Source organism: Ctenopharyngodon idella, chromosome 17, assembly GCF_019924925.1.
Source record: "Ctenopharyngodon idella isolate HZGC_01 chromosome 17, HZGC01, whole genome shotgun sequence".
In the NCBI taxonomy this organism is placed as follows: domain Eukaryota; kingdom Metazoa; phylum Chordata; class Actinopteri; order Cypriniformes; family Xenocyprididae; genus Ctenopharyngodon; species Ctenopharyngodon idella.
This window is the reverse complement of record NC_067236.1, coordinates 30,044,752-30,058,242: the sequence shown is the minus strand read 5'-3', so window position 1 is coordinate 30,058,242 and position 13,491 is coordinate 30,044,752. Positions and strand designations below refer to the sequence as shown.

The following is a 13,491-nucleotide window of genomic DNA, read 5'->3' as shown; positions in this document are numbered from 1 at the left end:
TATCTATCATTATGACTGTCTATCTATCTATCTATCTATCTATCATTATGACTATCTATCTATCTATCTATCATTATGTCTGTCTATCTATCTATCTATCTATCTATCTGTCTGTCTGTCTATCATTATGTCTATCTATCTATCTATCTATCTATCTATCTATCTATCTATCTATCTATCTATCTATCTGTCTGTCTGTCTGTCCGTCTATCTATCTATCATTATGACTGTCTGTCTATATATCTATCTATCTGTCTGTCTATCTATCATTATGTCTGTCTATCTGTCTATCTATCTATCTGTCTATCTGTCTGTCTGTCTGTCTATCTATCTATCTATCTATCTATCATTATGTCTATCTATCTATCTATCTATCTATCTATCTATCTATCTGTCTGTCTGTGTCTATCTATCATTATGACTGTCTATCTATCTATCTATCTATCTATCATTATGACTGTCTATCTATCTATCTATCTATCTATCTGTCTGTCTGTCTGTCTATCATTATGACTATCTATCTATCTATCTATCTATCTATCTATCATTATGTCTGTCTATCTATCTATCTATCTATCTGTCTGTCTGTCTGTGTCTATCTATCATTATGACTATCTATCTATCTATCTATCTATCTATCTATCTATCTATCTATCTGTCTGTCTGTCTGTCTGTCTGTCTGTCTATCTATCTATCATTATGTCTGTCTATCTATCTATCTATCTATCTATCTATCTATCTATCATTATGTCTGTCTGTCTATCTATCTATCTATCTATCTCTGTCTGTCTGTCTGTCTATCATTATGTCTATCTATCTATCTATCTGTCTGTCTGTGTCTATCTATCATTATGACTGTCTATCTATCTATCTATCTATCTATCTATCTATCTATCTATCTATCTGTCTGTCTGTCTGTCTGTCTGTCTTTCTATCTATCTATCTATCTATCTATCTATCTATAAAGCTGTGATATGTGATTGTGTAACCATCCTTACCTGTTCTTCCATCTCCAGAGAGACGTCCTCCAGGGCCATCTTGAAAAATGGCCTCTACGTTGATGTTGTAAGGAGTGTCTGGCTGCAGGTTTTGCAAGATGACAGAGTTTCTGTTGCCAGGCACACTTGTCTATGTGAAAAACATCAGGACAAGATCATCTTTTTAACATACAATCAGACAAATAATGTCCACAAGCTCATAAAATTATGATTATAAATATCTGATGTTAACATATACAGCTGCATGACATTTTGCATGATTATGTCCTTCATAATCACTACTATAAAATTCAACACCACGTACAAATTCCTCGATGGGATCTCCAGTGGTGGGTGCATAACCAATGCGGTACTGCAGCACAGGCCCTTCTGCGTGCTCCCAGGTCACAGACAGCGTGCTGGTGGTTGGATCATACACCCGCAGGTTCCTGGGGCCGCTGCGGGGCACTGCAATCAGTGGAACAGAAATTCTCTCAAAATCATGCTTTTGGAAGACAAGAGGGTCTGTGCCCCTATGTCATGGAAAAAGCCTTTGTGATCATTTTTTTGCAGAAATGTTTTGGCACAAGTGTAGGGTGGTGCAATGTTGCAATGAAGTAATGTATTGTGTTAGGATTGGGGGTAATAGCTCAAGAATTGGACAAATTAGATAAGTTGGGAAATTAGATTTCCTGAAATCTCAGCAGCTACCTTTGCAACTGAAATGATAAAATAAATATAAATCCTGACATTTCACTGCACAAAATACACTGTGTCCTGAGAATGAGCCATAAACACATAACAAATGGCTTCAGATCAAGTGTTCCTGTGCTCAGACTCACATGTTTTTCCATTATCAGACACAGAGGAGCCCTCTCCATCAGCATACAGGGCCACCACACTCACTGAGTATGGTGTGTCTGATTCCAGCTGCTGCAGCAGGGCAGTGTGGGTGTTCCCTGGAACAAGGACCTAACCAACAATAGAAAAGTAATGATTAACAGAGGCTGTCTTTGTTAACTAGTGACATCTGAGTTACTTCAAATGCCTTTGCATTGATTAATGAGTGAATCTCACAAAGGACATATGCAGGTCACATTTCACCACACAATCTAAAGGAAAATCAAATTGGGGGAAAAAAGGAAGATATTTTTAACTAACTAACTAACTATCTATCTATCTATCTATCTATCTATCTATCTATCTATCTATCTATCTATCTATCTGTCTATCTGTCTGTCTGTCTGTCTGTCTGTGTCTGTCTGTCTGTCATTTTATCTATCTATCTATCTATCTATCTATCTATCTATCTATCTGTCTGTCTGTCTGTCTGTCTGTGTCTGTCTGTCTGTCATTTTATCTATCTATCTATCTATCTATCTATCTATCTATCTATCTATCTGTCTGTCTGTCTGTCTGTCTGTCATTTTATCTATCTATCTATCTATCTATCTATCTATCTATCTATCTATCTATCTGTCTGTCTGTTTGTCTGTCTATCTATCTATCTATCTATCTATCTATCTATCTATCTATCATTATAACTGTCTGTCTGTCTATCTATCTATCTGTCTATCTGTCTGTCTGTCTGTCTGTCTGTGTCTGTCTGTCTGTCATTTTATCTATCTATCTATCTATCTATCTATCTATCTATCTGTCTGTCTGTGTCTGTCTGTCTGTCATTTTATCTATCTATCTATCTATCTATCTATCTATCTATCTATCTATCTGTCTGTCTGTCTGTCTGTCTGTCATTTTATCTATCTATCTGTATATCTATCTATCTATCTATCTATCTGTCTGTCTGTCTGTTTGTCTGTCTATCTATCTATCTATCTATCTATCTATCTATCTATCTATCTATCTATCTATCTATCTATCATTATAACTGTCTGTCTGTCTATCTATCTATCTGTCTATCTGTCTGTCTGTCTGTCTGTCTGTGTCTGTCTGTCTGTCATTTTATCTATCTATCTATCTATCTATCTATCTATCTATCTGTCTGTCTGTCTGTGTATGTCTGTCATTTTATCTATCTATCTATCTATCTATCTATCTATCTATCTATCTATCTATCTGTCTGTCTGTCTGTCTGTCTATATATCATTCTATCTATCTATCTATCTATCTATCTATCACTTTATCTGTCTATCTATCTATCACTTTATCTATCTATCTATCTATCTATCTATCTGTCTGTCTGTCTGTCTAGATATATTTTTGCATTATGATAATAAAAAATTATATATATTTTTTCCATCACAGCACTGTGAATTTGAAAGCGTGGGGGGTGGGGGTGGGTGCTTACTTGTCAGAAAAATGTCAGAATGTAAAAAAAAAAAAAAAAAAAAGAAAAGAAAAGAAAAAACATTTTTATGCAAAATGCCATGCCCCTACAATTCAACATCTCTTTTGATCACACAGCAAAATTGCTGGCTTTAATATCTCTGATATATAACACCCTGAGAAAGAAGCTTGGCTGTTTTTCTAGAGATGAACTCTTTAATTATTGATGTTTGTGTCACCACTGATTTCCAACCCCATCATTAGTGATCACTTTCTCAGTCAATGCAAAGCAAGAGGCAGCGAAAACATTCCTTTGATGTGTTAATAGTCTAGCAGTTGTAGTAATACGAGTGAATGATGTGCTGACAGTGGCGTGCAATCATCTCCTTTCAAACACTCTTCACAGTGCCAGGTCATGGGGGTCACCGACTTCCCAATTAATGACATGGGAAACTCCCTTTTTTCCGTTCCTGACAACACTATCCTTTATTTTGAAGATTGAGACCAGTAGACGATTGATTGTACTTCTGTGCTTGGGGGTTTTCAGGCTTCCAGTGGAAAAAGGTGAAGGAATTCATCACATATTGGAGGTTAAAACTAAAGTGCAGAGGATTTCTGGGCTAAAACGTGAATCATTGAAATCGATTCGGAAAACTGGCCATAATAATGGAAAAGGTTCTGCGTCAAGGTCTTTATGGCTGCAGATAAGAAGCTAGTTCTGTTAAGACATAAGACAGAACGTTTGAACTCTGTTTTTCTCACTGCTGAAATAAAACAGGTTTGGGCTGAAGATTTCCTACAGCTGCTTTCTTTACGCAAGGGTCTGACGACAATAAAAGCCATTTATGGATTTCTAAGCTTTGCGAAAATCCCTCTCAGGCAATGAAGTTCATGTGAGAACGAGGTTACACGACATTAAAAACACAAACATCTTTACAGAAGGACAGATTGCAAACAGACCATTGCGCTCAAAAGGTCCAGAGACTGACATTTGTCACTGCGGTATTTCCTGTACGACCTCTCACGTGAGCCTAACGACAAGGACTTACAGAGTCAGAGGCCTGGCTTCCATAGAGGGGGGCGTAGACGACGCGGTACTGCAGCACTTCTCCGGAGGCCGGCTCCCAGCGCACGTTCAGGGTGTTTGTGGTGGGGTTGTAAACCTGGATGTTCTTGGCAGGGGTCCGCTCCACTGTTTCAGACATGAGCGGGAGCAGTATCATAAAACGAAAGACAGTAAAAGGAGTGAGTGGTTAGAGTGGTTAAAGAGGTAAAGAAATTTACAACTATTTACAAGACCCTGAAAAAGAGGATTTCCTACGTACAGGTCTAAACACAATAGTAGCAACGGAAGTTTCAATGTCAACCACTACAGAATCAAATTAAACATTTCAAAAGGGTCAAGAGAGATCCGTCTCATGTTTGGTTAAATGGTCTTTAAACTAAAACAGAGCCTACTCAATACGGTTGATACACAGCATTTGGGTTAGTCTCAAGAAATCTGCCAACTCTGGGGAATATCCAAGGTACATATTGCCCCAAAATAAAATAAAATAAAATAAAATAAAAAGACTTTATATTTTAGCTGCACTCTTTTAGATGCAGTAAATTTGGCAAGACACTGCAGGCAAAACCAGTTTTTTCATGAGATTTTAGGCTGTTTGTTGCTGTTTAAAGAGGGGTTTCTTCATATATCATTCGCCTGATTTTCATTCCTAAAAACAGGGTGAGAGTTCATTTTATTCTGGCAGTGTTTGAGACAGTATTTTCTGAAAAAAAGAGATATCCAAAATCTCTAATATATGAACAGAATAAAACACAAATTTAATGCTGGCTTTATCCAGTGTTCAGATTAAAATAAAGATATCTTCCCAGTGTTCTGTAGATAATTATGGAAGCTTGTTTCTGCCACTGAATAAAAAATTAAAGAGGTAATTGTGACTTTATCTTGCAATTTTGACATTTTCTCAGAATTGCAACTTCATTTCTCATAACTGTGAGATATGAACTCGCAATTCTGAGAAATAAAATCACAATTCTGAAAAATAAGTCAGAATTGTGAGATATAAACTCGCAATTCTAAGAAAAAATGTAAAAAATTTTCAGAATTGAGAGTATATATCATGCAATTCTGACTTTTTTCACAAATGCAAGTTATAAAGTCAGAATTACAAGATGTAAACTTGCAATTCTGAGATATAAACTCACAAATGCGAGAAAAAAGTATTATGAGATAAACTAGTAACGGCAAGGTATAAAGTCCAATTCTGAGGAAAAAAAAGTCAGATCACAATTCTGATTTTTCTCGAAATTGCACAATTCTTACTTTATTTCTCAGAATAGAATTTATATCTCACAATCCTAAGAATAAAAGACAGAATTGTGAGATATACACTCGCAATTGCAAGTTATAAAGTCAGAATTGAGAGATATAGTTTTAAAGTCCAATTCTGACAAAAAAAGTCAGCTCACAATTTTGACGTTTTCTCAAAACTGCAAGTTTATATCTCACAATTCTGACTTAATTTTTCAGAATTTCATAGAGAAAATGCCAGAATTGTGAACTTTACACTTTATAACTTGCCACTGCAAGTTTATATCTCATAATTCTGACATTTTGTCTCGCAATTGTGAGTTTATATCTCAGAATTTCAAGTGTACACCTTGTAATTCTGACTTTATAACTTGTGAGAAAAAAGTCAGAATTTTTAGATAAAAAGTCGCAATTACCTTTTGTAATTTTTTATTCTGTGGCAGAAACAAGCTTTCATAGATAATGCCTCATTTGCATATTTAAACGTAACAAAAAATATGTAATACAAAAAATGATTGCAATTCTTAATGTAATCAATCAACCAGGGAAGTATGGTGATATCTGATTTGAAACTTTTACCCTATTCACCCGGGGTGTTTTCCCTTTTATTAACACGTCATGAGTCATGACACCATGGCGCATGGAAACACAAAGCCTATGGAACGGGCTTTAGATTTCCAACAACAAAAACCCTGATACAAAACTTACACTTGCATTAATGTGGCACAGTCACACAAAGAACACTGGGAAAACAAAATTACGCAAATGATGGGAAGCAAACAACCACTGGTGGAAAAACAGTGACGCCAACAAAAACCTGTTAGTTTGACTCTGACATGAGGAGCATTGAGCTGACAGCAATAAATAAGGGTGCTTTTATGTCCTTGCACCTCCCTGGGTTTTCCATTTGGTGAAATAGATTGTTTGTAGCCCTCGCTCCAGCATCTCCAGTCATTACACCTCATAAAGAAGGCTCATTAAGCCCAGACTGGAGTCACATTTAAGGGGTTGCCAGTACATCGGCATTCCTCCCTTGGTGATCAATCCAATAAAAGCTGACTCAAGTTTCTGAGATTCTATTTATAAGTACAAAACTTAAAATGGAAAAGCCAGAAAACTACACTTTGCACTTTCTGGATTTAAATCTTTGGCAAAAGGTTTTCTGTGACTGGGGAGTATATGATGGATGAGTATGGGAATTATTTGCTTTCCAATCATTCTAAAATAAAAAGCTGCATCAACTCACATGTTTTTCCATTCTCCGACATGCGCTTGCCCTCTCCAGGAGCGTATACTGGCACTACTGTTACTGTGTACTCCGTATCAGACAGCAGGTTCTTCAGAACTGAACTGGTGGTTGCTCCAGGAACCTGAACCTAAGGGAACATTAAATAAAAAAAAAAACAGGTTTTTATTTTTTTGTCTGGTCTCTGCAAAAGTCACTGGCACAATGCTTTGAATGGTTGACAAAATCTTGCTACGTAGTTGCTAAGGTGTATTTACTGCAGTACATTTCTATGCACTTGTCCAAGTGGCTGCCTGGGTGTTGCTTGGAGGGTGCTTACTGGTCCAAGTCAAAAGAGCACAACTGTAAGTCTCTGTGATATTCTGGCCTTCAATGTGAGTCTATAGGATTTTGTGCATCTGTTATATTGCTATTAAATTTGAGTCCTGAAGTGTTTGAGTCCTTGAGTCCCTGTTTCTAATTAGATTCAATACAATTCGCCAAAATCACACTATGAAAAAATTCAGGCAAGTAAACTTTTAACATTAATACTACTCATACATTACAAAAAAAAAAAAGAGAACCGTAACACTTTGTGTCCTTGTTACATGTAGTTACTATAGTAATAACTACAAATTATGCATGATTACATGCAATTAACCCTAAACCAAACCTAATTCTAACTCTAACCCTATAGTAAGTACATGTTGTTAATTAATATTACTCAGTACTTAAACGTATAATTACACTGTATCAAGGACACCTTAAAATAAAGTGTAACCATGAGAATATATGATTTTTAAAACTGCAAAATGTGAATATTATTGCTGTATTATTACAGTATAATGTATTTACATTTTAATTAATTAGTGAACTTTTTTATTGTGCTTTCTTGATGCGTAAACAGCATAGCATGGTGTAACAACGACAAGATCATGGGTTCGATTCTCAGCAAAATACACATGCATGAACTTCTAAAAATGAACACCTTTAAAACAGCATACATTTCTTTGAATAAAAGCATTTGGCAAATGCCTAAATGTAAATACCCTCAAAGGATAGTTAAGAAACTGACATAACAAAATACTTTTTTTTTCTTTATGTGCACCTGCCTTTACCCATTAAAGGTTCAAACTGACCCGCTAACATCACAATCGTAATAGAAATTTCGTACACACATTCCACAACACCAGGCATGTTCATGACCCTAAACGAGAAACAGTCACGCAATTTCAAGAAAAACATCTTAGGTTCACCAGTATTTCTGACAGCTCAAAAACGTGTTGCGGGTCAAATTGACCCGGAACATGATATAATAGTTAAGAGGTGCCAAGGGACGTACCATGTCTTCTGCGCCCCCTCTGACGGGCTGGTAGTAAATCCTGTATTGCCGTACGCTCCCCTCAGCCGGCTCCCAGCGCACATTCAGAGTGCTGACCGTGGGGTCCGTGACCTGAAGGTTTCTCACACTGCCCAGCGGTACTATGGGAACACACATAAAACTCTATTCAGCATGTCAACAATGACCTCATTTATGCAATTTACATACTATTTGAAAATGCATTAATGTAGCTGGGTAACCAACAGGTCCTGTGAATGCTGAATGTTGGTCACTTACATGTCTTTCCTTGGCCAGAAATGTCTTTGACATCTCCATTCGCGTAGATTGCAGCAACAGTGATAGAGTAAGGAGTATCTGGAGTCAGTTTCTGCAGAATAATTGTGTTTTTCTTTCCTCCAATCTGTGTCTGTGACAGAAAGAACGAATTGTGTTTATTGTGGAAATTCATTACTGAAATTGATAACAACTTACAATAAGGTCTAATTTGTTAACATTAGTTAATGTATTAACTAACAATGAGCAATACATTTGTTACAGTATTTATTAATCTTTTTTAATGTTAGTTAATAAAAATGTTCATGTTCATGTTAGTTCACAGTGCATTAACAGATACAACTTTTGATTTTAATCATGTATTAGTAAATGTTGAAATTAACATTAACTAAGATTAATAAATGCTGTAGAAGTGCAGTTCATTGTTCGTTCATGTTAACTGAAGTAGTTAACTAATGTTAACTAATGAAACATTATTGTAAAGTGTCACCAAATTAATCCTGGCCCATTCCTCAGCTTGATAAAGAAAACAAACAGCGGATTAACTGCAATGTTTGAAGCGATGAATTTTCTTTGGTAAACAGCATGTCACTGATAGAGCTTTCATTTTCAGCCCAGAATATTCCATGAAATAAGCTTAAGCAATCCTCAGCAATGCTGGATAACCGCATTAATGTCAGGAACAGCACATCACAAATATGACTGCAGATAGGACTGTTTTTCATCGAAGCAAAACAGCGTGCAGTTTTATGCTGTTATTTCTGTGACTGCTGCCAGTGTAAATCTGCCTTCTTGATGAAGAAAACAGAAGTGGAAAAAAATCACTGCAGTGATTTTAGTACAGAAAAACAACACCTCTGCACCCACTCAGATACCATTAAAACATGGAAAATAATAAAATGATAGCTGATCCTGAAGACAAAAATATCTTAAAACAGCCTAAGATTTGCCGGTTTACATATAAGCCTGGCCTGGTTTGTTGGTTTGAGAGTGGTTTTGGGCAAAGTGCCAGGCTGAAAGAAGTCTCTTGTACACTAAGGCTGCGTTTATTTGATACAGTAAAAACAGTCATATTGTGAAATATGATTACAATTTAAAATAGCTGCTTTCTATTTGAATATATTTTAAAATGTAATTTATTCCTGTGATAAAAGCTGAATTTTCAGCATCATTACTCCAGTCTTCAGTGTCACATGATCCTTCAGGAATCATTCTATTACGCTGATTTTTGCTGCAAAAGAGCACCATTTACTTGAAACAGAAATCATTTGTACAATTATAAATGTCTTGCTGAAAAAAGTATTCATTTCTTTAAAAAAAAATCGTACTGACCCCAAACCTTTGAATAGCGCAGTTTTTATAACGTCAATAATTGACTAATTCATTAAATTAAAAAGTCTATATGGAATAACTAATATATCTCCACTGGATAAAAGTTTTACATCTTAGTCACATCTTAGTTCATCTTTAAGGTTGAACTCTTGAAGTAAATGCATGCACAAGATTAGACCAGCAGATTCATTCTGTGATTCATGTATTGGATGAGTAAATGAAAGGTGATATGCACAATTTACGGTTCAAAACAAATTTTTAGGGTCCAAAACATTTTGTTGTAATCACTCAAATCACATTCAGAAGCAGTCAAAATCACTGTTTTCCAAATGTTAAACAGTACAGATACTGTTGTACTAGGAAATTTCGCAATTTCGTTTGTTGGCGCTAGTGGAAATGATACACATCACCTGTAATTCAGTCAGCCAGACAATATCAACCAAAAAATGTTGAAATGTTCCTTACAGATTGTGATCTTCCTCCTGCGACTGGTACGTAGGTAATCCTGTAGTTTTGGACCCGTCCAGGAGCGTGATCCCATTTGGCGGTGAGGGAAGTGGTGGTTGCGTTGAAAACCTGGAGGTTTTGAGGAGGTCCACTGGGAGCTATAAGAAAAAATATTGATATTTCAGTTTTGCATTCTAAAACATAATTATATCCATATGGCATCCAAATGTCAAATGTTGTATCTGGAAAATAACAGACTCACCAGGTGTAACAATTTTGGACACTGAGTACAGAGAGAAAAAAGGGGTTAGTCAAATTCACATGTGGTGGCTGAAGTACAGTAAATGAAAAAACTCAAGTTTATTATATGGATTTTGAGGTTTCTTACATGTGCGCTGGCTGCCTAAAAGATCTTCGCTCTCTGACTCATCAGGGTAAATGGCAGTGACTGAAACGTCATAGAGGGTGTCCGGCTCCAGGTTCTGCAGAACGGTAGTGGTGTCCTCATTGCTCAGGATATCCTGAGGAAGAGTGTGGTATTAGACTCATACAGAACTGTACACCTGCTAAACGTGCAATTATCATTTACCAAATACTGAGATATAATTACTATTGCTAGATAACAACATTCACTATTGCATGCAGCGGTGTAAAAAGTACTGAGAAATTGTACATGTAAAGAATAGATATTATGTCTAACATTTTACTCAATTAAAAGTACCTATTCAAAAATAAAAATAAAAAATAAAAATACTTGAGTGAAATCAGGGTTATTATAGTTAACTAATACTAGATCTAAAATCATAAAAGAAGCATATCAGTTGCTTGAAATAAAATAAACGTCAACTGAAAAAAACTAAAAATAAAATAGATTTATCATTAAAAAGATCAGTTTCAGTTTATGCACTAAAATAACTAAAACTGAAATTAAATTTAATAAATACTATATAGACATTTAAAAAAAGTATAAAAATGACAAAAAGACAGCAAAATTACTGTATTTTTAAAAATATTTATAATATTTTAAAAAGTTTGCAAAGAAACCTGTCAAAATCACTTTTTTCCCCTCACTGTTCTATGAAACAGCAGATGTTCAACTAAAGCCAATATCCTGAAAACTGTTACCTGAATATTTTCAGCTAAAATTAGCAGCAGACGATTTTACAGTGGTATGAAATTTGAATATAGTTATTTTTAGACGAATATTAGACTAATCATGAACCGTGTAGCAATAGTTATTATAAAAACACATTACAATAGTTCAGATTCTCTATCTGAAAAGACTAGTTCACCCAAAAATTAACATTCTGTCATCATTTACTGACCCTCATCTTTCAAAGTTGAACTATCTCTTTAAAAATAGTAGTGAAGTACTATTACTCAAATCTGATTGCATGTAATATTTATGAATTTACGGGAAGGAGATTAATTGATGAATCAGAACTCAAGTTCAGTCTCTGATGTCTTACATATTGAAAGTTGCTCTCTCCACTCTTGGTCCAGCCGACGCGGTAGAGGGCAACATCAGGAGCGCCGTGCTCCCACTGAGCCCTGAAACTGGTCTGGGTCACTTGAGAGAACCTCAAGTTCTTCGGAGCAGGAACAACATCTAAACCAACCAGGAAGAGAAGTTGAGTTTTGGGTTACATTCAAAAATATGAAACATTTAAAAGTCAAGTATTAGGCCAGATAACAGAGATTGACACTGTTACCTGTGGTGGCTTGGTTGAGCATTGGGTTTCCGGTGCCAGAATCAAAAACCGGAGTCACAGCCACATCATATTCTGTTTGGGAAATGAGATTATCCAGTCCTCTGGATGTAACATCTCCCTCAACTTCAAGCTAAATTGAAACATGAGAAGTGCAGTTATGGCCACACAATCCACAGCAAAAAGACTCGGCAGCAGCAGGAGGTCAAGGTTTGGCTGGTTAGCATTGTCAGTTAGCTGAGTAGATGGGTAGATTACTTACAAATGATAAACCTGAATACTGATTCCAAATTTCATAGTCAGTAACACAAACTATTAGATTAAGATAAGGTCTGTGGTGACCACAAGCTCACGTTTTATTCTACGACATAAAATACATCAGTAATACCACTTTGTGGTAAAAAGATCTCGAAAATGTCGGTTGTTAATAAGTGTCTAAATGGGACTACAGAGTAGGGCTGGATGATTAATTGAAAAGTAATCGAAATTCAGAACCTCTAACTGACGTAATTTTCCCCAGTTATTTTGTTTTTTAAATCCTGTTAATACATTCTCCTTAAAAACATACTACTGCGTGTGTAGTCACATGACTCTGCCTCAGTCAGCGGCATGGAAGCAACACGGAGGCGAACTCAAACGCTGAGTCAACACACACAGACAGTGTGCGAGCCCCGAAGTGAGATCACTTTCGCTTGGGTCCTCACGAAAGTTTGTTTGTGTTTAAAGGCTTGCTAGTTTGAACATTCAAGTGATTTTACACCATTCAAGAACAACAATATGAAAAACACCTCACTTCAGTGCTCACAAGCTGTTTTCTGTGACACAGAGAGCCGAGCCGCGTCATGTCTCTGACAACACGCGAGCCCTGAAGCCAAATCACTTTCACTTGCGTCTTCACTACACTTTGTCAATTGTATGTGTTTTAAAGGGTTAGTTCACCTAAAAATGAAAATTATGTCATTAATTACTCACCCTCATGTCATTCCACACCTGTAAGAACTTCGTTCATCTTCAGAACACAAATTAAGATATTTTTGATACAATTCGATGACTCAGTAAGGACTGCATCGCCAGCAATAACACTCCCTTTTTCAATGCCCAGAAAGCTACTGAAAACATATTTAAAACAGTTCATGTGACTACAGTGGTTCAACCTTAATGTTATGAAGCGACGAGAATGCTTTTTGTGCACCAAAAATAACAAAATAGCGACTTTATTCCACAATATCTAGTGATGGCTGATTTCAAAACACTGCTTCATGAAGCTTCGAAGCTTTACGAATCTTTTGTTTCGAATCAGTGGTTCGGAGCGTGTATCAAACTGACAAAGTCACGTGAACTATTGAAGTTTCAAAACACTTACGATGTAACAAAGCCTCATTTACTGAAATCATGTGATTTTGCGCTCTGAACCACTGATTCGAAACAAAAGACTTGTAAAGCTTCGAAGCTTCATGAAGCAGTGTTTTAAAATCGCCCATCACTAGATATTGTGGAATAAAGTCGCTATTTTGTTATTTTTTAGCGCACAAAGAATATTCTCGCCGCTTTATTATATTAAGGTTGAACCACTGTAGTCACATGAA

General features: G+C 36.1%; 1 protein-coding gene across 1 annotated transcript in view; it reads right to left on the bottom strand.

Annotated features, from left to right (window-relative positions):
* col12a1a (collagen, type XII, alpha 1a) overlaps positions 1 to 13,491 on the bottom strand; it is a 91,285-nt gene that overhangs the window by 34,989 nt on the left and 42,805 nt on the right. The window contains 12 exon segments of the mRNA XM_051869177.1: positions 999 to 1,128; positions 1,303 to 1,445; positions 1,820 to 1,949; positions 4,313 to 4,455; positions 6,824 to 6,953; positions 8,145 to 8,284; positions 8,421 to 8,550; positions 10,215 to 10,354; positions 10,459 to 10,479; positions 10,585 to 10,717; positions 11,666 to 11,805; positions 11,909 to 12,038. Coding sequence (XP_051725137.1) covers positions 999 to 1,128; positions 1,303 to 1,445; positions 1,820 to 1,949; positions 4,313 to 4,455; positions 6,824 to 6,953; positions 8,145 to 8,284; positions 8,421 to 8,550; positions 10,215 to 10,354; positions 10,459 to 10,479; positions 10,585 to 10,717; positions 11,666 to 11,805; positions 11,909 to 12,038 — 1,510 coding nt within the window.